General features: G+C 35.9%; 1 protein-coding gene across 2 annotated transcripts in view; it reads left to right on the top strand.

Moving 5' to 3' along the window:
* Window positions 1-15,648, top strand: part of LOC140452414 (octopamine receptor beta-1R) — a 78,834-nt gene extending 63,186 nt beyond the window's left edge. For both annotated transcript variants that reach the window (XM_072546653.1, XM_072546654.1), the window contains exon 3: window positions 14,943-15,648. In XM_072546653.1, the coding sequence (XP_072402754.1) occupies window positions 14,943-15,362 (420 nt within the window). In that variant the 3' untranslated portion in view covers window positions 15,363-15,648. The remainder of the gene's footprint in view (window positions 1-14,942) is intronic.
* The last annotated feature ends 9,772 nt before the right edge of the window (window positions 15,649-25,420 follow it).

Genomic DNA, 25,420 nt, shown 5'->3' with positions numbered 1-25,420 from the left:
AATGTTCAAATGGACTCTGCTAGTCCATTTGATTGTGGATGATATAATGGGATTTAATTGTTTTTATTCCACTACTCTGACAGAAGGAAACAAACTCTGCTGAATTGAAAGGAGGCCCACTATCAGAAACTAGTTCTATAGGTAATCCAAAAATTGCAAAAACATCTTTTAGTACTGTTATGACCTCCCTAGCTACTGTACCATTTTCCATTACCCTAATTTCTATCCATTTAGACTAATTATTCACTAAAATAAAGAAGGTTAAATTTTGCTTTTGGAAAAAATCAACATTTACCCTATAGAAATTATGGGGTGCTAATGCCCATGTAGAATGTAGAATGTAGAATGTAGAAAATGGGGCGGCCAATAGAGCCTGATACACTGCGACCTTTGCAGATCTATTGTGTTTCTCCCTTATTTTAAAGCACTTCATCTAGCTTGGTCCTCTTAATGAGACTCAACAGCCTTGATAGTGGCCTTTTCATGTAGCCTGGTGCTTCTGGTTTTTCCTCTCCGAGTTCTAGAAACCGCATTCGTGCGAGACCTTCGCAATGGCACAGAACGTGTAGAGCGGTTTCCTCTTCTTCCAGACAGAAACGACAGGTGTCCTCTTCTGTCAGGCCTATGAGACTCAAGTGTCTATTGAGTCTACAGTGCCCAGTGAGCAGACCCACTATCATTCTGACAGTCCTGCGTCTGTGCGAAAGTAAGTCTGCTGTAAATTTAGCCGAATGTCCTTTGATGAACTGTTTGGCCTGCCTCTGTCCTGGTGAGTTGTTCCACCACTCAAGAGACTTCTGTTGCACCCATTTGTGTATGGCTGCCCTTTTTATCGTATTTGCGATTCCAAAGAAGGGTTCCGGACCAACCAGTGGCGTAGATGCGCCTTCTCGAGCCAATTCATCGGCCTTCTCGTTGCCACGATGACCCTTATGTCCCGGCACCCAGGCAAGTGTCAACCTGTTTTGACTTCCCACCTGAGAGAGGACATCCAAACAGTTCCATACTAGCCATGAATCGACCTGTACCGAACTGAGAGCCTTTAGAGCCGCTTGACTATCCGAATAGATAACGATGGAGTCGTTATCTACATTTCGGCCGATTAGTTCCATAGCGCACCTGTGTATAGCAGCTAATTCGGCTTGAAATACGGTCGCGTATGTTCCTAGACATACCCGGACTTCCGTCCTTGGTTTTATGCCATATATTCCAGCCCCCGTACCTGTATCCGTTTTGGAGCCGTCCGTATACCATATTGAGTTTGCTGTTAGCGGCGGACCAGTTTCCCAGTCCTCTCTTTTTGGTATTGTAATTTGAAAATTTTTGTTAAAACTATACCTCGTAACCATTCGGTCTACAGGCATTCCTAGAATGGGGTCTGCCTTTATGTCCTGGTATAGCCTTAAGTTATCAGCTCCCTGCATCATACTTATTGGAGCTTGGCCTTGGATCAACCGATGTACTGTTGATCTGGCTTCACTCTGAATGTATATATGCAGAGGTGGTAGGTTTAGCAGAACTTCTAGCGCGTCCGTTGGGGCTGTTCTCATGACTCCTGTGACACTCAAGCATTCAAGCCTTTGTGTGCTACTGAGCAATCGAATCGCCCCGGTCTGTTGTGTTTTGTTCCACCACGCCACTGAACCATAAGTTATCATGGACCTTATAACCCTTGTGTATAACCAGAGGTTCATTTTAGGATTTAACCCCCAATTCTTACCACACATTCGTCTACATGTGTTCAGGGCCATAGTGGCCTTCTGTGTGACTTTCTGAATGTGTGCATTCCATGTCAGCCTCTGGTCGAATATTACACCTAAGTACTTGGCCTGACTTGTGAATGGGATTTCTACTCCCTTGAGCACTAGTGGCTGTAAGCCTTGCAGTGCTCTTTTTCTGGCGAAGGGAACAACAGATGTTTTTTTAGGGTTAACCTTCAGGCCTTCTTCCTCACACCAGCTGTCCACCATCCTCAGAGCGACTTGAAGTCTCTCCGAAATTATTTTGGTAAAGCGTCCTCGGACTACAATTACCAAATCGTCCGCATAACCCAGACAGTAAAAACCCTCCCTGGACAGTGTATTAAGTAGGTCGTCCATAAGCGTAGCCCACAGTAATGGGGATAAAACTCCTCCTTGTGGGCAGCCGCTTCCTGCCTTCTCTTCAATAGTGGCTTCACCTAACGAGGACACAATGATCCTGTTTGTTAAGGTCGCCTTTGTCCACTCGCATATGAAGGCAGGAACTCCTCTTCTTTTAAGCGCGTCCATTACAGACTCGAAGGAGACGTTATTAAACGCTCCCTCCACGTCCAGAAACGTCGCCACCGCTATCTCCTTGTCATCTAGCGACTTTGAGAGCAGTCTGTTAAGATGATTCAGCGCCAAGTCAGTTTACTTTCCTGGCTGGTATGCATATTGGCGATCGCTAAGTGGATTCTCCATCAGCACGTCGTCCCTAATATACCTGTCTATCAATCTTTCCAGCGTTTTTGCTAGGAAAGAGGATAGACTTATTGGTCTGTATGACTTGGGGGTCTGGTCCATTACCCTACCAACCTTGGGGATATATGTGACTTTCACCCTTCGCCATGCGGTTGGAATATATCTCCATGCCAAACTAGTTTTGAAGATCTTTGTTAGATGCGGGATGAACACATCCTGTCCCTTCTGTAGCAAGGCTGGATAAATCCCGTCCATTCCATGTGATTTGTATGGCTGGAATTTATTGATGGCCCACCTGACTTTTTCCGGTCTCGTGATGTCGGTAGCTAATTTCCAGTCCGCCTTAGTAGGCCTTCTGGGGTGAGCTACCTCTACCGAAGGATTATTGTCAATGGATGAGCTGGGAAAATGTACCTTGGTGAGCATTATTAAGCTTTCCTCCAGGGTTTCTACATACGTTTCGTCCTCTTTCTTCAAGAGGCCGACCTGATTCGCAATACCATCCTTAGCCAGGACCTTGTGGATTCTGGAACATGCGGGAGCCTGTTCGACTTCCTCGCAGAACTTTCGCCACGAGTCTCTTTTGGCTTTTTGGATCTCCTTATTATATTGCGTCAGTTTTTTTCTATAAATGGCCCAGTCCTGGTTGAATTTGGCTTTATTGAATAGCCTTCTTACATCTGCCCTAAGCTTTTGTAAGTGTTCATTCCACCAGGGTGTGTTTTTCTTTCCTTTCTTTTCTTTCTCTGGACAATTCTCCTGGTAAGCGGCCAGAACAGCTCCCCTCACCGTTTCGACTGTCAGTTCGAGATCTTCCGTATCTTTTATGGTGCCGATTCCTCCCTCAAGAGACTTCTCGAGTGAGCCTCTATAGCCTTCCCAATCCGTCTCTCTCGGGTTCCTGAACCTTGCCACCATTCGAGTCGAAGTAATTAAATCAAATCGAATGTGCCTATGGTCGGAACATGAAGGTTCCTCTGACACATGCCAATTCTTTATAGTATCGTACGTTTTTTCACTGCAAAGTGTTACATCTAGACTGCTTTGCGCGTGGCCGTAACGAAGGTAGGTTTATTTCCTATATTGGCTATTTCTAAACCCATGCTTAAGATGAACTGTAGTAAAGACTCACCTCGACTGTTGATGTTCGTACTCCCCCATGTCAGATGGTGGGCATTGGCATCACATCCCAGTATTAGATGAAGGTTCTCCCTTCGGCTGTAGGTTATAACGTCCTCTACTATGCCTGGGCGGAAGACCTTCTCTCCAGCGAAGTAGGCAGAACAGACCAACCATCTTTTACTACCTTCCTCGGTGGAAGCGGTTAAAATACCTGTAACAAAGTCTCTGGAGCAAAGATCCGGAATCAGTGTACAGTTTACTTCGTTACCATATACAATGCATGCTCGAGGTGTCTCTCCTTTCGCATCGTATAGTAACTTACCTTGTTGCGGCTTCAATCCTGCAATCTTCCCTCCGCGGAGCCATGGTTCCTGCAGTAGGGCCAAGTCCAGGCCTTCCATGTCAAACCTTCTGCACCAAACCACCGACGCAGCTTTAGCATGATGAAGGTTGACCTGCAGGACCTTTACTCTGCCTTCCTCTAAACTGAAGGCTAACTTTCGGGTTTTCCCGTGTCCTCTACCCCTTCCATGGGAGCGGCCACCCGCTCAGTAGCTTCTAGCCTTCTGGGCGGGTTTGTAGCACTCCCCTGCAAGTCGGTACGGACTTCTTTCGGGATTATTCCTTGGCGCTGCTTTAGAGCTTTGCCCCTCTGAAGGTTTTACTTCTTTTCTTTTTTGCTTAGCCTTGACTGCCGAGGTTGTGGCAGTTACGCCTTGCAACCCCGATGGTCCGGCCTCTGCAACCTTCTTAATGTACCCATCATCCTTGACACGGAATTTAATTCTTCCGATGCCAAAGTAAGGACACATTTGAAGTTTGTTGAGTTCCTCAAAGGACTCTTTGTCTATTGAGAGGACCCATACCTGCCCTTTTTCTGCAGGTGTTTTGCCCAAAACGGTCCTTATAAGGGTGTTGAGCTTTCGGTTGGACCTTAATCGAGTCAGCACACTTTCCGCCTCCAACCTCTTTCCGTCCTCATCTGGGATGTAGACAGTGCAAGAACACGGCCTCTCGACTTCACTCTCGTCCTTAGCCTAGAGGCTTGCACCTTCCCAAGGCTTCAGAGTGGGAGTAGTGTTCCTGAGCCATTGTGCGCTTGCACTATCCGCGCACGTCATTACCAGGTAACCGGGCTTGAACGTGCTCTTTAGCAGCCTGATTTGCGGCCCTTCTTCTGGCGTTCTCTTCAGAGCCTCCAAGATGGATGTTTGCACTGCCTTAAGCTTTGTGGGTTCCATCCTGACTCCAGGGAAGCCATCACATACTACAGCCACCTTTGCCGAGTAAAGGGCTTGTGTAAAAGTCATTTCTGACTTCCTCGGCTTTTTTTTGGCTTCCGCTGGCGGCGTACTGTGGTCCGACCTTTGTCGCTTCTTTGTAGACTTTTGCGTAGCCATTTCCAGCTTTTGCTCCGCCTTCTCTTTAGACTTAGGGGGATTGTCCTTTTGTCGTCCAAGCACCTTGGTGAGGTTGGCCTTGATCACCGAGCGCTTGGCTTCAATGTAATCCTGGCCTTTTCCCACCAGATCCCTTACTTTCTTCTTGGAGGCCCCGGCCAGCCTGGCCTTAATAACCTCCTCGTCTGTCATTAGATCCACCTCCTCTAGGGAGGTGACTCTGACCGCCTTCCTTTTGGTCGGCTTCGCTATCTGTATAGTAGTGCCTTCAGGGCTTTCTACTACGGGTTGTTCGGGAATATTGGTTTCCATATTATTTTCCATATTGTTCCCACGAGTAGCTAGGGAATTGCAGTCCACTCGAGCAGAGCCCCGCATGCCCGAGTAAGGCTAATTACTGTGAGGTGTCGCCTGGTTCCTTACAGGAATCGCTCTCGACCAACTACGCATGGCCATTCATCCTTCGCCGCGATGTCTTCCAGCTTGAATTGCGGATTTTTTAAAAACTGGTTTTCTCCATCTGGACTCCTCTGTCTGGGTTACCATTCCATAATGCCCATGGTATGCCATTTGGCCTATTAGGAAAATTCTGAGTAGACTAATAAATAGTACACGATTGAACAAATTTCTCTATAATTTCATTCATTCCAGGCCACCAGTAATAGGATCGCATTAACATTTTTAGTCTTAATATGCCTGTATGTTATTCGTGGATCAAAGTAAGTACTTTTACCCTGAGTGAGAATGGAATTACTACTTTGGTGCCTAAAACCAAACAATCCCGCTCAACCGAAAAGTTATTTCTAAGTTTAAAATATGGTTTTAAATCATCTCCCTGTACGTGGTTTGGCCATGCCGATAGGATTAAGTAAACTACTTTGGACAATAAATTATCCTGCTTGGTTGCTTTTGCTACATCTTCAAAGTCTAAAGGAAATTCACTTAATATGTTAAATGAAAGTATTTCACCAGATACCTTAGTACTATCCTTACAAGGTAAAAGAGAAAGGGAATCTACATTGGAAATTAAACTTCCTTTCTTATATTCTATGGTATAATCATATGCTGACAATGTTAGGTTAACTACTAGTTACTAGTTACTAGTACTACCATAAATTAATATGTATTAATTTTCACCAACTTCTAGTTGCTGATAAGCTACCTTTAAGTCTAAGACTGTAAAAAACTTAGTTCCCGACAATTCTGAAAATATGTCCTCTGATAGAGGTAATACAAAGTGATCTATTTTCTTGAAATCTACACATATTCTAAAATATGTTTTTTCCCTCTTTGGAATAATCACTATGGGGCTGGCCCACAAACTAATTCTAGTTTTAGTTAAAATGCCTGACTTTACCATCCAATTCAACTCCTTCTCTACCTAAGACTTAAGGGCATATGGCATATCATATGTTCTATGAAAAATAGGACGTACATTATCTTTTAGCTTAAATTCAACTTTAATATTTGTTATACATGAGTTGGGGTCATCTTTAAATATATCAGAATACTGTGACTTTAACTCTGATATAAGGTGACTTTTATGCTGATTATGACTACATTCATCTACAACATAATTTAGTTTTGATTGCATTTCTGACTTCAACAAATTCTGATCTATACCCATTAAACTTAAATTATTCTTACTTATATGATTTTCACTACTGGATATACTATAATCAAGTGTTAACTGATTAAACAAGGCTGTCTTCCAAGAAGGATTAAAAACATTTAGCCAAGTCCTTCCTATTAAAGGCTAAAACCTGTTTGAGCTTTCAATAACTAATAATGGCAAAAAGGTTAACTGGCTTTTAAACAAGTCATTCACATAAATTTGACCTATAATTGAAATGTTATTGCCAGTAACTGCTCTTAACTTATCATTAGTACTGTTTATCTTGCACTTGCTAAAATATTTAAAAAAATCAGATATATGTATGACTGATTTACATGCACCACTTTCAATTTCCATAACTATAAGCACACCTTTAACTTGCACATTCACTTTCCAGGGTTTTTCCATACCCGTTGTGAGGGCTGCAATATGACCTAATTGCCAGAATTTACTGCTGTCTTCCTGTTCTGTCATTTCTACCTAGGTAACTTTTTTTCTTTTGCAGACTCTACTGGTATGTCCCACTTTTTGACAGAAAAAACATTTCCAATTAACTGCTAGGCATGTTTCGGGTTGATACCGATGCACATCGAAAGCATGGTTTCAGGTTTCAACATTGACTGGTTTCTGAACTCTGACTGACTATGGCTTATTAGACATTTGCACTATACTTACAAAACATTTGTAGTCCTTTAGATGTTCTAGAAACTGTTAAAACATTCGTGCATGAACAGTTGTCGTACTTACACGTGCTTCCTAGAAGTTTAGTACAATCAATCGTTTTAAAAGACAATATTAATTATTTGAAAATTAGTTATAATTGTGGTTATAAGGGTGTTGTGAAATCTTAGTGCATTCATATGGAAGTGGATGATGGGGGGAAACCCCCACCTCTACCGGATCCTCCAGAAAACTTAGATCTAGGAAATAATCAGATAAGTGGTTCAAATCATTTAAATTTAATTATAGATTCTCCTGCATTGAATCGGAATACTAAAGATAAAAAACTTAAAAAACAAATTTTATTAAAGGATAAGATAGTTGAGGCTAGTTCAAATCCATAATCAAGTTTTTCCGTTCACAATAATAATGAAACGATCAAAAAAGTAAAAACAACATTCCTTTATCAGTCTACTGATATAGGCCCGTTTCAGATTTACATTGAAAATAATATGGATAATTATACAGGCCAATTAAACGCAATAAAAATTGGAGAAATAATTTTAACTTCACATCCGGAATTAGATAAAAAAATAAAACAAATTCAATCGATAGGGAGAAATCGAATTCGGGTTTTTTGTAAGGATTATTTGAGTGCTAATGTATTGTTTTTTTTTGTGGCTTTAGCACTTAGCTATTTAGCCAATTACATATTGAGATATAATAAAAGAAAAATTACTAATATCAATATTCTGATATAATTAATACTAAAGAAAAAAAAGTGTATGCATATACACATAAGTGCATACATAAGTGTACATTATACAGTGTATACATACATAAGTGTATAATCTATACTATTAATTGCTAGTGCAAAAAGTGTATCTATTCGAGTCAAAAAACCTCATAAAATCCCTATAACTGAATCAAACAAAAAGAGAAAATTATATCAAGAAAAAACAAATATAAGGAACAACAGGGATACTCACTTCTCGTCCAGGGACCCATCAGGACATTTGTTTAAGACATTACTAGCAATAGGTCGCGGAAAGAAAGGTAAATAAACAATTGGGTTAGAACAAAGGTTAACGAGCTTAGCTGAGATTGACTACAGACACACCTTTGCACTATGTATAAATTTAATCAAACAATCATAAACTTTTTTATTATTAGTAGCCAACAGATTATTTATTTGATATGGAGGAAATATTTTTAGAGTTTGCAAGTTGTTTAAAAGAGATCCTGAATGCTGAAGATATTTGGAACACTTAAAGATGTGGTTAAGATCTCCTTGTTCTTGACAAGTTTCGCATAAGTCTGAATTATATATTTTGATTTGAGCAAGATGAACAGGATAACAAGCTTGCCCAAATCTCAATCTTATTAAAGTTGTTGTATATTTACGAGCGGTATTGAAATTCTTAAACCATCTGGAATTAGGGATGTGTGGTTGTATATGCACGTATTGTGTTGTTGAGTGGTCGCAAAAAGTTTGCCAGGCGGTATTCCAACGATCTGTTTGATTTCTTTTAGAGATGAGAAAAGCATCAGGAACACAAATTCTCTCATCTGGTAAAATTTCAGCTGTCGAGGTTATTGCAGCTTTTGCAATGTAATCAACATGTTCATTATGTTTTATACCAACATGAGCCTTTACCCAAATAAAATTCTTTAAGGTTAACAAGTATGTTCTTAATTTGGTAAATAAAAGGATTAGAATTTTAATTGGGTAACTTTGTATTTTTGAGAGATAATAAGACTGATAATGAATCGGATATTATTAAAACTGCATTATTGTTTAAACTGTCGAAATATTTCAAGGCTTCAAGAATTGCAAGAGCTTCAGCACTAAAAATTGAGCAATTGAGAGGTAGTTTGAACATTTTTTCTATTGACTTGGATGGAATGTAGAAAGCACATCCGGTCCCTTCCGATGTTTTGGATGCATCTGTATAGATTACAGTTGCCATGGGCCATTTTTTTATGTAAGAATTTAAGATGCATGAATCTAATGATGGAATACTATAATATGTTAGTATGTGTATATCAGCTTCATTAAAAAATGCGAAATAGTCGTTAATCTCAAGGTTGCTAATACTGTTGGTATACTTATTGTTACACATGGCTCTAAAGGCCGTGCAAAGGGTTGGTGAATTTTTATGAATCCAGTAACTGTTTGTTAGATCCTCGGTATTTAGCGAGCTTATGCCAGAATATAAAGAATTGTTGATATATGAAATTTTCACTACAAATTTTTCACTTAGATAATCCCGTCTAAAATTTAAAGGAGGTTCTTAAGCTTCAACATGCAATGGAGCTATTGGAGTAGACTTCATTGCTCCCATACAAGTACGTAGAATAGTCCGTTGAAATACATCAATTTTATTTAAAATTTGTTTACTTGCTGATCCATAAAGTATACATCCCTAGTCCAGAATGGATCTGATATAAGATTTGTAAAAAAGCAAAGCTGTTTCTACGTCAGCACCCCACCAAGTTTTAGAAATTGATTTAAAAAAATTGAGACCTTTATTGCTTTTGCCAAGCATATACTCGATGTGTACTTTCCATGTTAACTTTTGATCTAGAAACATACCTAGATATTTTATTGACTTACAGAAATTTAAACTTTGGCCATTTAATAAAATAGTATTTATGTTTGGAATATTATGTCGTGAAAAAATGCACACGTTTGATTTATTAGTGGTACAAAACCAGTTTGAGAAATGTTCATGTAATTTTCTTAAAATTGTAAGGGAAGTTTCATATTTACTCCTTTCTGTATAGACTAGGAAGTCATCAGCATATTGGATTGTTTTGTAAGTGATACTTGGTATATTAAGACTATGAAAATCGGCAGTATACAGATTAAAAAGAAAAGGGCTTAAGACTGATCCCTGAGGTAATCCCCAACTATTATAACGTGGTCCAAGAAATTCATTTTTATAGTATCTAACGTGTAAGCGTCTATTAGTGTAGAAATTAATTATGGTTTGTGCCAGATTTGTGGGTATTTGAAATTGATTGATCATTTTGTCTTTTAATCGAGGTAAACACACACTGTCATAAGCACCTTCTATATCTAGAGATAAAGTAGGCAAATAGTTATTTCTAGAAAAGTTCCTCTGTATGTCCGTTACAAGTGTAGCTAGTGCATCTAAAGTTCCACATCCTCGTTTGTATCCAAACTGATTATTTGGTAGTAATTTTTTGGTATAGACCCACCATTCTAGTCTATGTTTTAACATTCGTTCCAAAGTTTTAAATACACAAGAAAAGAGAGAAATGGGTCGATAAGATTCTGCTGAATTTGGATCTTTTGCAGGCTTTAGAATCGGAATAACAATGATGTCTTTAAAAAAATCTACCTCAGAATTGTCTTGAATTATTCGATTTAAAAAGTCTAATAGAAAATGTTTTGCTACTTCTGGGAGGTTAATAAGCATGGAGTATTTGATATGATCGTATCCTGGACAATTATCTTTACGATCATTTATAGCGAAAATTAGTTCATTGTAAGTGAATGGTTTTAGTAGAAAATGATTTTTTTCAGATGGGGTTGAATCTATGTAGCTGGATTTTTGAGGGTTCGCAGTTGGTGGTGCAACTTTAATAAGAAACTCATCCATCCATTTTTGATCAAAAGATTTTATTTTTGATATTGGTTTTCTGTAAATTTTTCTAGCTTGATTCCAAAGAGTTGTAGCTGGTGTATTTTTATTCAGGGAAGAGACCCATTCAATCCAATGTTTCTTTGCTATATTTTTTAATGTTTTTTTGGTTCTAGCCTAGATCTCCTGGTATTGAACGTAATTTTCAAAATTAGTGTTTTTTTTTGTAATTTATTAAAGCCAATTTTCGTTGTTTGATAATATTGTCACAATCAATATTCCACCAAGGGGGTGGGTGCCGTTTACATTTATAAGGTTTATATTGGGGTATAACTGCTTCTGCGGCCGTATTTATATTATTAATGAAGGAGGAGTACTGTTCAGTTAGATTATCCGAGTCACTGTTGTTCGTATCGTGCAAAATCTGAATCGTCGAGGTATATAACGCCCAATTGGCTTTTTTAATATTCCATTTATTTTTATGAGATATTTCATTTTCATTAATTGCAAAAATTAATTCTATAGAAATGATATAGTGATTTGATCCTAGGGTATCAGAGATGACATTCCAAGATGTTTTGTTAACTAGTTCAGGTGAACAAAAGGTTACATCAATAGCTGAATCCCGTTGATCAGGACGTCTTAAAATCGTAGGTTCTCCATTGTTTAAAACAGTTAAATTTAAATCATCTGCGACATTTATTAGTTGTGATCCTGTGGTATCATTATTATGACAGCCCCATATAGAGTGGTGTGCAATAAAATCACCACCTATAATTAAAGGCCCATCAAACTGTTCAAAAATGTTTACCCAATCTTCATATATTGTTTGTATTTTTGGAGGTTTATAAATAGATACAAAATTTAAAGATAAAGTTCCATATTTAACTTGTACAGCACACACTAAAATATTTTCATTGTCATTTATATTGATCTTATGTTCCACAAATTGAAGAGATTTGTGTACTAAAATTGCCACACCAGCATAGCCATCGTTTCTGTCATTGCGTATTAAATTGTAACCACTAAAACTATATTGTTGATTTTTTTTAAACCAAGTTTCGCTTATAAGCGCAATGTCGATATTTTTATCAAAAAGAAATTGTACCAGACTATTTTTGTTAGCTATAGCAGAACGTGCATTCCATTGCATTATATTTAAATTGCGTGTTTTAGGATTAAATTTTATTGGTTTTTCAAAGTATCCTCCAATACTTGTTCTATACTACTTGTAATTACGTTAATATCAACAGGTTGTCTGTTGTTACTTGAAATTATTTTATTAATAAAGTCCATGATAAAAATTGATAAATTGCTAGCTATACTGCTTTTTTTGATTTCCAAACTAGAGTAGTTTGGTTTATTTGAATTTATTGTCAAAGGTTGTGAAGGTCCAAAGGTGAATGGAAATAATGGTTTTTGAACAGGTGATTGGATAGTGGGAGAGTTTGATTTTCTCTTTTTTTTTGGTTGGAGGTCTATCCCTCGCATGAGTTTGTTGGGAAAAGGAATTATTTTGATTGCCATTGAAATTTGTAGAGATTTGATTACGATTTGGATGAGATAACGATATACGATCGTTGTTAGGAAGTTCTGGAAAATGTTTGTCATAATTTGTTAGCGGTGAAAAGGAATTCTGACTTACTAAACTGGATAAGGAATTCTCAGATATTTCTTTGGCTTCCTTAAATGAGGTTTTTTGCTCTATCATTATATTTTTAATTTTTTTTTTGATTGTCATAAGAGGGACACTTTTTTGAGATAGATACGTGATCTCTGCTTTTACAGTGTATACAAAAAATCAAATTTTTATCACAATTGTGTTTATCATCTTTAATCTCACCGCAATTTATACACCTTTCCTGGGTACTGTTACATTGTTTAGATACATGCCCATATCTCAAACATTTGTAACACTGGGTTATTCTACCTATAAATTGTTCAACCGAAAAAAAAACTCGATTAAAAGCTACGCGATTTGGTAAAATATTCCCCTCAAAAGTAACGACAATAGATTTTTTAGGTACAAATTCGACTGTTTTGTCTTCTTTTTGGACTTTTCTATTTAACCTATATATGTTAGTAACGCGTGAGTCTGATTCGATATTTTCCATGAGATAGTTGATATCATAACGAGTATCCACGTCTCTTATTAACCCTTTAATTTCCAGTAAATGGTTCGGTATAAATGCTCTTAAATTTTCTGATTTTAGTAGTGGATGTTTTACTAAATTATTTGCCTCTAGAAGTGATTTTAATAACACGTTAATCCGGTTTCGGCCTATACTTTTAATTTCAAGAATGCTTTTAAGATTAAATTTTTTAAAAAGAATATGACCAACAGTCATTGGATGCAATCTACCTAAATTGTTATTGTCGGTACTTTCTATATATACCCAAATATTTTGCACGTTGTACTTATCTGAGAGGAGATTGAATGTTTTCGGTTCCAACTGCTTCGCTGTTTTCTGGACATCACTATCCTCACTAGATTTATTATTAATATTATTAACACTTAAATCACTGTTATTCATGTCAGTATCTGTCGTCATAAAAGACGTCCCTTGTTTATTTTTGTCCCCCATCGGGGACCGATATTATTTCGTATTAATTATCAGTTTACACTTTTTAATTATTGTCTTATATGTAAAAAGTTAAATCCAAACACCAAGTAATTAGGAACCGGCTCGGCCTTTAACGAAATTAACGACTGACTCGGTCAAAGGAACGATCGATACTGATAATTAGGTTGAACAATAAAGGACTCAGGGAACCTCCCTGTCTTATTCTATTGCCAGCTTCAATAGGGTCAGCTACTTTTTCTTCTACTTTTACTTTTATTGTGTTGTTTTGGTAGATATTTAAATCGTTTTGATTATTCCTAGAGCTATCTTTCTTGCATACATTAAAAATCATAAATTTTTATAACTTAAAATGATCCATGTGGATGATAAAAAACTAGGGAAGCAATAAATTTCTTAGTTGTAACCTTATTTTAAATTATTAACTCGCCTGCAGTAGGTTCCTTCTACTATTGTCACTGTGGCTTAAATGCAAACAGTAATCATATTTTAAAGTCATGGTGGCATATCACCATTCTTGAGTTAGTCAATAACTTGGTTATTTATTACGAATACTTTAACAAGCAATACTTTTCATAATTTTTTATTTGATTTGATTTATTGATTTCACAGCAACGACTTACATCAAGTCAAAATAATATTTAAAGAGAGTAATATTTGTAACGTCTGTAACAAAATTGAAGACCTAAACCACGTTTTCTTCAACTGGCCAAAATATATGGCAGTTGCAGTCAATCCAATAAACTGTCCTTCTTCTTTTTAAGGTACCGTCCTTATTCAGACGTTGGCCATCATCATGTCTACAATTTCCTAAAACCGTTCTCTATGGCCGCTGCTCAAAATAATTCTTCTACTGTGTTACCACACAATTGTCTAATATTACGAAACTATGAAAGTTTCTTTCGACCAATCGATCTGTTTTTTTCCTTGTATTACGAGGGAAAGTATATTGTATTTGGGTGCTCTAATTATATGGCCGAAGTATTCTGTTTTTCTTTCCATTATGACGTTTTTGAGCAAGCGTTTTGAATTTATCATTTTAAGAACATCTTCATTGGAAGTGTGCGAAACCCATGATATTTTTAAGATCCGTCGATAGCACCATAATTTGAATGATTCTAATTTGATTTGCATTCTGGTTTGTAAAACGCGAACAGTGTTTTGGGACTAATTAAAAATAACGTTAAATTAGTTAAAATATTGTTGTTATGTAAATTAAGTTATTCCCGCAATTTGTATTAGATCGAACTGCAACAAAACGAGTATATAGCTATGCGAACCTGGTAAATCTAACCTAATTGGTGCTTCCAGACTACAAGCAGATACATTTACATTGACACATAATTATTGTGTCTTCTTTATTCCGTTGATTCCATGTTAAAATTGTTCCATTTGTTTTGTCTTTTTTTACTACTATGTATTTGTAGATTTTAACGCTGAAAATTGAAGATCATATATTTTTTTAATAATTTAACATTACTTTAATATTAACTTTTATTATGTTGCAGGGAAGAAAACAGATGAGTATATCAAGTGATCAAGATGAAATCGAAGAAACTCCACCACCTACGTCAAGTCTACGAAGCCGACGACGCTTAGCTAATTCTCTGCTCTGCTTATCTCTGTTTTTTATTCTGTGTTGGCTTCCTTACGTTATCTGCCAATTTTGTGAAGAATTCATGACAGGAACTACACCTCAATATGTTCAACAACTAACCCTCTTTCTTGGGCACATGCATTCAGCAATAGGACCTATTCTATACTGGAGTATGAACCACAAATGGCCCAAGGGTCCTTGCAGTAGAATTCGTCACCTTACAATTTACAGAAGTGCTTCGTCTACCAATGAAGCAGCTCTTGGTCCATTTAACCCACGCTTGGTGAGACCCCCACCTTATAGACGAAGATCGTCTCAATATCTATATTAACTCTGTGATCCCAAGTCTATCTGAGTAAGTCTTCAGAAAATGCAATATCTGTTATCTGTGTACTATCCGAAGTCTAAAAACGCTCTTTAAAAGAAATAAATATAGAAATAATAATAAACACTTTCTGTTGATTTATATCAGAGTACACCTTTTTGGCAAGATCTTTTTCGTTGTTAAAATATTTGTTGACAAATTATAAATGTGTGATAGAACAAGGCTGAATAAGACATTTTAAATGTTAGTGTTGATCCTTTTTCAAACAATTTCCTCTCTTCCTTCTTCCGGATATCCATATAATCGTTTAATAAAGTATTACGAAAAGCAAATAATAATGTTGTATGTGTTTGATGTTAACTTTCTTAGATTTGAACCTATTCTGAAATTTCTTAATATAGCGGAATGTCTTAAACGCTTAGACCTAGTTACTCACTAAGATTTAGAAGACTTTTCTATCGGTAAGTTGAATGTTATTTTTATGTATAAAAGTTTTTTAATCCCTACCTAATTTTTAATTGTTTCTTTTTCTGGAACATTTTTCACTACTAAACTGTAATATCTCAAAAAAAATTAGTACCGAAGTTCAGAGTTATAAAATACTATTCATGCAAATAAAAACTTCGTCATAACTGTCCAAGGTTTTCTAAAAGGCAGGTCCAAGTCAGGACTTGGACCAAGGCAGGACTTCAAAAATATTTTGGACTAGGTAAATAGTTACCAAATATATGAAATTATGAAAAAAAGAGGATACCGAATACAGCTAATTAGAACAATATTTTTATAACGTATATTCAGCAATCTATTAGTTATAAACATTCTAATAATAAGCGCCTTTGGGTTCGAAATATATATTGTTTTTAAAGAGGTCATTTCAATGACTAGATCTCTAGTATGGAACAAACATGACATTCCAATAATATGCTATATACAAACACTTCACATTTACAAACAACACGTATTATATATCTTAAATATATACACAATTACGGTGAGTTATAACACTTATTTATAAATCGGGTCTAATGGATTCTTACGTTTTAGTCTTTGAGTTTGTTGGCTGTTATCAAATAAGTATATTTCCAGAGCGTTTGGATGTTTTTCTAGACGTTTTACGTACCGAGGACTACACTGAACTATCACTTCACTGACCATAGGTATTTCTAGATCACACTGAATATCTTTGTTTGACACGAACCATGGGCATCTGTTATAGAGCTTAACACTTTGGATTGAAATATTTCCATTATGAATAAGTTGGATTTTGCTGCTGTGCCCCATAGCTGGATCCCATAGGTTCAGACCGGTTTGAGCACTGTATTGTATACCAACAGTTTGTTATGAATGGACAACTTCATTGTCGCTTTGGCGCTTTTTTCTTATATGGGTTCTCCATGTCAAAGTTTTTTTCACGTGCATTTCAAGGTATCTAAGGCTTTCAGTTTGTGAAATTGCTTTGTTATTTATTTCCATACTGGGCGATATTTTGCGACATTTTTTAAAGATGATTATGTTATGGTTTAGATTCATTGATCTTTATGCACTATCTCTTTGTTCACTTTCAATGTCCATATTAGGCCTTTGAAGAGATTCGGTAGCTGTTGCGGGATTATTATCTGTGACTAATATAGCAGTGTCGTCTGTGAATGTTGCAGTCGTGACATTTTCGTTTGTTGGTATGTCGTTCGTAAATATCAAATATAATATAGGACCCAGTAGTATCTTCCTTCTAAGTATGATTTTAGTAAATTAAACATTGACTCTGGACTGTTCATTTTTATTTTGAAGAGCAACCCTTCATGCCAGACTTTATGAAAACCCTGACTGACGTCAAGGAAAAGTGCAGAGTAGTACTTTTTTTCGTTAAAAGTTTTATTCACTATATCAACAACTCCATGTACCTACTTGTTCTATTGTTGAATGCTTCTCTCTAAAAGCAAACTGATGATCAAGGAAAAGATTTTTATCAGGTATTATCTTCATAAGTCTTATTCCTATTAAATTCTCAAATAGTTTAGCAATTACCAGTAAGAGACTAATAAGACGGTAAGAGGTAAGTTCGTGAGGAGGTTTACTAGGTTTACTACTAGGTACTAGGGACCAGATGAGCAGGTATAAGGTTTATAGTGTAATTTATTTAACCCAGATATTACTGAAACTTTTATTGTTAACATTTTGAATTAATTTCGAATTTTCATGGAAATTATAGCATATGGAACCAAAAAACACAATCATATATTTTTTTATTACGACACCTGTCAAGTTTTGACATGTTCTTTTAAAAGGACGGTAGTAATATACGGTACCAGATATCATATATATTTCATTAGTATCAATTTACAAAGAATGAAAGGTTTTAAAACAAAATTTTGGATGTAAAGGTATTTTGCACTTTTCACACAAAAACTGGACTTTTTTGTGACAATATCCACATCGCGATTGCTTTTCTTGATAAAGAACCAAGTGGTTAATACCGTCATATCTTGAATTGGCTACCGAATTCGAATTCCGCTTAGAAGGTCCGCGTTTTGTTTCTTTTTTAAAAGTTTTCAAAATATTAGTTGCAATAGATCTTCTAAATTCAAGTTGATCCAGTTTACCGTCTTGAGTTTTGTGAATCTGCCACGCATTTTGAATAGCCATATCAACGCAATGAGCAAAAAGGGGAAAATACCATTTCTTTCCTCTTATGGACACTCGATATAAACTGATGTTCTGGTCACTGCGATCAACGCCACCCATGAAGTTATTGTATATTCTAACAATATTTGGTTGAGGAACTTGAATATGTTTTTTCTCTGCTTGTGAAAATCTCTTTACAGAGAAGCAAGGCATTACTGGTACAAAATTGGAAGCAATAGAAACGATATTATTATCATGCCAGCGGCAAACCACTCTTCCTGTATTTTTGTCAAGACGATACTCGTATTTACCACGTTCAGTTTTTTTCATAATAGATGAACAAGGTAAAGGGCATTTCATGGTGCGATTTTCCCTTACAGTGCCTGTACCAAATATGCCTCTTTGTTTTAGCTCATGCAGTAAATGAATAGAAGTAAAATAATTATCACAAAATAAGATGAAATCGCCTTTAAGGCCATACTTCATTCAATCTGTCTGCATAGGATAGAACTACTGATGCACCCAATCCAAGGACTTTATATTGTTCAGGTATTGTAGTGGAATTACCTTGGTAAGGCGAAAACCAAACTATGTATCCCAGACGAAGGGCTCCTACCCACATTTTGTACCCCCAACGGATTGGTTTTCCCCTGATGAATTGTTTTGTGGGATGGCGACCAAAATACGGAACCATTGCCTCATCTATGCTGTGATGTTGTTCTAAAGGGGAAAATTGTATAAAATTTTGTTTATTACGTCGAACAGGGGTAGCATCTTGGCAAATCTATCAAATTTATCTAATGACAAGTTATTGCAGACATGCAAAACTTTCATTATGTGGGAAAATCTATCCCTAGATATAGCAGCTACCACCATTGCGTTGTGCGAATCGTCACGATTTTCCCAGTACATGTACCTTTTCGGCACAACCACATAACCACTCAATACAAGAACGCCTATAAAACATCGAATCTCATTTTGAGTAATGTCGTTCAAAAGATTTCTTTGTCCTGCGTAGATGTTAGTGTATTCGGTAACCAAATTGATGACTTTATCATCAAAAAACAAATTGAAAATTTCCATTGGCGACTGAGTCATTTTCAGTCCAAATTGAGTTTTCCAGTAAGTACAATCAGGGTGTTGATACAAGTCTCCTTGAATCCAGTGTGCAGATATTCTCTTCTCTAATTGATGGGGCAGCTTTTCCTTGGAAAGAAACAAAGCCAATGGTATATTGTCATCATCCGAATCTTCTTCTGGTAGGCTGGAATTCACAGAATCTTGTGGTAATTCAGTCGCGTTGTCAAAAACAAGTTCTACATCGTTTCTCAACTGACTACCCGGTAAATTATTTATTGTAGTTGGTTCTTCATCGCCGGAGTCGCAATCGGTAACATCATCATTGGCATTTTCTGGGGGAAATATGATCAAACCATCTGGAGGGACTGGGATTTCATCAGAATCAAGCTCTTCTAATAGCTCATGCAATTTGAGAGGTCTCCTGAAACAATACGCACGTTGGTAGTACTAATTACTACCGTCCTTTTAAAAGAACAAAATGAAATCCCAAGCGGCGAGCCTTTGAAACAACGTGACAACTATTCGAGCCAAAAATATACGTACATAAGTCCCTATTATACAATAATCCACATGCCAATGCCGTGAAATAACAGTTTTTTAATTCTTAGACTTACCTCCAATTATAAGCATCCATTTTGTAGTCCAAAACCTGGCAATTTACACAGATAACCTCACAATTACAGCATGTGCGCGCACTAAAATCGTTAAAACTTGTCGAATGCTGGCTCTTAAAAACACTCCATCTAGAGCCATCTATCAGTTGGTAGCTGTACTAACCTAAATTACGCATAATTTACACTGCCTTTTAAAAGGACGGTAGTAATATCTGGGTTAACATTATATTATATTTATACTTTATTAAACTAACAAATATATTTTAAATTACATTTCTTGATAGCTATAAATATACAGGGTGGAACCTCCGGGAACTCGATTTCCGTGCACCCAGCCCAATAAAAGAAAAGCCCATACTCTGATTGGACTGGTAAATGCATTTTATTGGTTATACAGTGTAAAATAATCGAGGTTACTCACAGATATTCAATTAATTATACTAAAGTCTACATCTGAGATGTCGGATTCGCTTTCGCTACTCTCCCCTATGTTCGCGTGTATTATCAATTGGTCTACGTCATCTTGCAGTTTGTCCGCAGTCCACATCTCAGTTTCCGTTTTCTCAACAACATGAGTGACATAATTGCGCCAATTTTGCTCTGTGACGCGTGCGAAACCGTCGTCGATCAACTGGCGTACCTCGTCGTTTTTAAAAGTGGTATTATGGGTACCTACATATCGCTTAACTTAGTTCCACACCATTTCTATAGGATTCAATTCGCAGTGATATGGAGGAAGCCTTAAAATATAAACATTATGTTGTGAAGCATACTCATCAAGGTGATACTTATCGTATTGATCTTTAAAAGCACGCGCTGCTTCTAATAGCTCGGATTTCAAATAACACTCCTCGAAAAAAATGTCTTTTTCCACTAGTCATTCCTTGATTGCAGCTTTATTCCAGGAATTGTTAGGGAATCTCTCTTTACGGGAGTGGTACGATGCATTGTCCATTACAATGACATTCCTGCGACCATTATTTGGTAAATTTGATATTAATGTCTCCTTAAACCACGACTCAAAATATGCGGCATCCATTTCATCGTGATAGTCGCCATTATTTTTCTTTGCCAGAAAAACACGCTGTGTGTCAGGAAGGAAACCTCCTGAAAAACCTGCATGCAATAAAACATATCGTGGACCTCGTTTAGTAGGTGCTTTTAAGCCAATACTTAAACCTTTGAGAAAAGCATCACGACTGTTTTGTATCGTAGTATCGCACCATTCGTAATTTATAGATTGGCCAACATTAACCCACGATTCGTCCAAATATATGATATTGCAATGGTCTTTTCGCAAACGTCGTATAGTTCTCAAATAATTATAGGGCCAATGAATAATATCCTCTCGCTCCACCATGATGCTTGTTCGGCCACGTTTCTTATAAACAAATCCAATATCTTTCAGAAGTCTGTATGAAGTAGAAAGAGACAACGGCTGTATATTCTCATTACCTTGTATGAAGTTATGTATATGCTTTAAGAATGGCGGCAAATTTTTCATGAAAAATTCACAATGAACAATTCTCCGTAGAATACTTCTTACACTCTCGTCATATGTGAATATTCTAGAATTTGATTGACACGCTCGTTTTTTACGTTTTTTGGCGATTTCAACGTTCCACTGTGTTCTTTTTCTTTTTTGAAATTATAAATGCTTCTTTCGCTAACACCAGTCATCAACGAAGTACGTCTTACAGCAGCACTAACATTAAGTTGTTCCGTATTTTGTAAAAAACACAACACATTTAACACTACGAGTTTAGCGCAACCGTTAAATAATTCACCGGATTTAAACTTATGGGACTCCATGCTCTCTGTTGAAACTCGGACTAAATTTTGAAGTGTAGTTTCGTTTTCCAAAAGCACTTTCACCCTAAGGATGGGTAGGGGGTGAAATAGGGAAAGCTTGGAGTTTATCAAATACTAATTATGACAAACAAGTTTATGGCAATATTTAGGTGATTATGTTAATGATGGTAATTTGTAGTAGAAGTTTTACAAAAGAAATGAAGACATATTTATAGAAACAACATAACTGTATTTTTAATATTTTAAATACAATAGAAAAAATCAAATTTCTATGAAAGAATCGGAAATTTGAATATTATATATAATATCTATAAATAATATCATTTCCAAGTTTCCAAATTCTTTCCTAGAAATTATGTAGGTTTTTTCTATTTTATGTAAAACATTAAAACTACAGTTATTGTATGTTGTTCTTGTAAAGAGGTGTTCAAATGTTACTCTTTTGAATATGATTCAATTGTATATCTCATGTTGACGTTTTATATGCAAAATTCATAGTTTTCGTTGTCAATAACTCATCAATCCCTTTTTATTCTACTGTATACGTATACATGATATAAAATATTTTACTCGTACTGCCGGCAGATGCATTTTATCCAAGCCGGTCCTGTGAGACAATGAGCAATCAACAGCTGGAGAAAACCGACAACCCTGCGCGTTTATTCTCCATAAGAAAAGCATTGCCGTATCTTACCCGTACTGCACTCTCAGTGTGACATTTTCTATAGTGCCTAGACAGACAGAGGGAAATTTTTTTCTTTTATACAACTGATTAAAAGAATATCCTGACAAGCTTTTTGAATATTACAGGATGTCAATGTCTTCTTTTAATTTTTTATTATGTGAAATAGAAGATGTCATACGAAAACAGGATAGATAAATGCGCGATAGCCTAAGCCCAGAAGAAAAATTAGCAATTACCTACCTTAAAGTAAGATTTCAAATTACATATTTTATAATCCTATACATGTATCTACCTAAAAATAAAAAAAACAAAATATTTAACTCTTTAACTCATATTAGAATAAAAAGGGGCCGCCACCACTTCTTACCTCTGCGTATTCTGTAATTAAATAGATATAAGATTGAGTTCTCGGATAAATGAACTTTGATCAAATAAAAGGCATATATCGAGCACAGTTTAATTTAATCTTGCCCAAGTGCTTTCGATCCCTAGATCATCTTCAGGGGCATTTCGTCAATTGAGGCCTATCCGACAAGAATAAAATGTCATAAACATATAATTGTACAACACACTATACTACACAAGGACAAACAAACACTTTAAAATGATTGAAAAATAGCTACATTGCGTACAGAAGCCGGAGACAGAATTAACTACTGAATTATCAAGTAGATCGACGGCTCCCATATGTCGATTATATTCATTTATCATATTGAGTTGATGTAATGAATCTTCCTTTTCCAATATCTAACTTGCTTCTTTATGTTAAAATAATTAAAAAAATTCTGATGCGACATAAAATCTGCTTTGCTGCATTCTTTTATTTATGAATTTTACGCCAAGCTATCGAGAACGAAACATTAGTACTGAAGGATAATAAAATTTAACTATAAACAATAATTATTAAAATTTTATTTATATGACCTGATTAGACAACCACTTATATAGAAATGAATCACCAGTTCGAAGAAGGAAATCCAAAAAATAGATTTTCGGGAAATCAATAAAAACTGTTTATTCTCTCTATTCAACTTTTTCTTGTTTAATAATGGCATCTATTATAAAGTACAGTTTGATACGGTTAATTGGGATTGAAAAAAAAAACCATCCATTGATTTTTGTTATCTAGAATACCGATAAAGAAAATATTGGATTTATTTTTTTCTTAGAACTTATAATTTTTTGTTGTGATTTGAGACACAACTTTAAAGTAATTAATAAAAACAAAGAAACAACTTAACAAACACAGAGAAATAAACAAACAAGAACAAAAATATCCGATTAAATGGCAATTACCGCTACAAGCGACAAATTACTGCTAGTGGAGCCACAAACGTGCTGCAAATTACTGCCTAAAAAATAGGTCCGGATCTATTCGAACGCGACACGACCTTGACGACGCGTCTCGGTCTCGAAACAAAGCGACAATCTACAGCGCATGGAGCCACTCAGTATCACTGCTGTTGTTTTCATTTTTCAGGCTACATTTTACTGCTACTGCTAGCGACAATCTGTCGCTCGTGGAGCCATAGCCTAAGATACAAGTGTTTGATATCATCGCATAGCGAAGCATCGCATCGCTGATCGCGCCATAGCAGTCTGTGTGAACGTACACTAAAGAAATTGTAGCGAACATGGTCGAAAATTATAAAAAACTGGGATGCAATATGAGCGTCAAACTTCATTTTTTGAATTCCCACGTTGACTATTTTTCCGAAAATCTTGGAGCTTTCAGTGAGGAGCTGAAAGACAGGTTCCATCAAGATATAAAGGAGATGAAGAGATGTTACCAAGGAAGATGGGATATAAGAATGATGGCTGATTACTGCTGGACCTTGAAGAGGGACTCGATCACAAAAATCCATAAAAAGAAGACCACAAAATGCAGTTTTCATAGAAAACGAGATTGGTTTTATTAAAAAAACCAAATTGTCTAACGTAGATTATACGGAATTCTTTTTTTTAAGAACAACTCAATTTTACAGTGTAATTTTATATTAAATAAGATTTCAATAAATATTTTCTCAGTATTTTGGGCAGTTTCTATGAAAAATTTCAAACACACTGTGTTTGATGTAGGCCTGTGTTTTTAGTCGTACTTTACAACGGAACTAGTTGAAAATAAAATATTCAAATTTGAAAATTTAGTTATAAAAAACTTCTTTAATCTATTTGTAATGTAATGTATTTTTAACGTGCTTTACGACGGAACTATTTGCAAATTAAAATATTCAAATTTAAAAATTTACTTCTAAAAAAAACTTGTTTATAAATATTGGTATCAGTTCTTGAGATGGTGGACCTACATATTCGTATTCAGCAAAAAATTTTACATAAGATAGAATAGTCTTCAACTATCCATCCTTCAATGCATACAGAAAGGTAACCAGCTGTCGGATTAGATTGTAGAATATATTTCTTTTTTTCTAATTATTTTTGAATGATATCAGTAGTTCTGTGTTCTGTGTACTTGATTAATAGTTAAATGTTTGTTTCTGAAATTAACCTGATGATTTGGAATCAGTTTTTTCTCTTAAATACTTTGTGTGATTCATCAGTGTGAGTTTGACAAACAGCTTCGTAATTATTGGTAGTAGCGATTAAGGCCTATATAAGGATACTTCATTCGGTAGCTTCTCTGATTTTAATATCATTATCAATTTGGTTATTTGCTATAATTATATTATTCGGCATTATTATTACGTTTTTATTAGGCATATTTATTAGTTTACAATTGATTAGTCATATCCTGGTGTTTGTTTCGAAATTATGTTTTCATTTATCTCATCGGCTACTTTCTTCTAAAAATTTGAGCAGATTCTCTTCTTTTGTTTGATTAGGACCTATCCATTGTTAATCATTATCTTGGTGTATGATATGTATCCTTTGAATTGAATGTATTTTCTAATTGTGTGCCGATTGTGTGTTTCTAATTGGGTGTACTTCTAGCCTAGTTATTGTCTTCCAGTTTAAGGGACGGAGAATAAATTGTTGACCATTTCAACTTTATTGTTGCCGTTAATAGAGAGTAATCAGTGCTGGTATTATCTGTAAATACTCTCAGATAATAAGAACTACTTGATTGAACTTGATTTTTTGTTTGAACTTCCTCAAAGTCTGGAGTTACTGATTAGCATTGTTTAAAATGAATCTAGGCTTGTTAGATTCCTAGATGGTTGATTGATAATACGATTAATGAAGCTAATTCTAAGTAATAGACAAAAACACTTAGTAAAAGAATTATGTTAAAT

Source organism: Diabrotica undecimpunctata, chromosome 10 (genome assembly GCF_040954645.1).
Source record: "Diabrotica undecimpunctata isolate CICGRU chromosome 10, icDiaUnde3, whole genome shotgun sequence".
NCBI lineage: Eukaryota > Metazoa > Arthropoda > Insecta > Coleoptera > Chrysomelidae > Diabrotica > Diabrotica undecimpunctata.
Note: the sequence above shows the minus strand (reverse complement) of the source record. Positions and strands in the feature narration are given on the sequence as shown.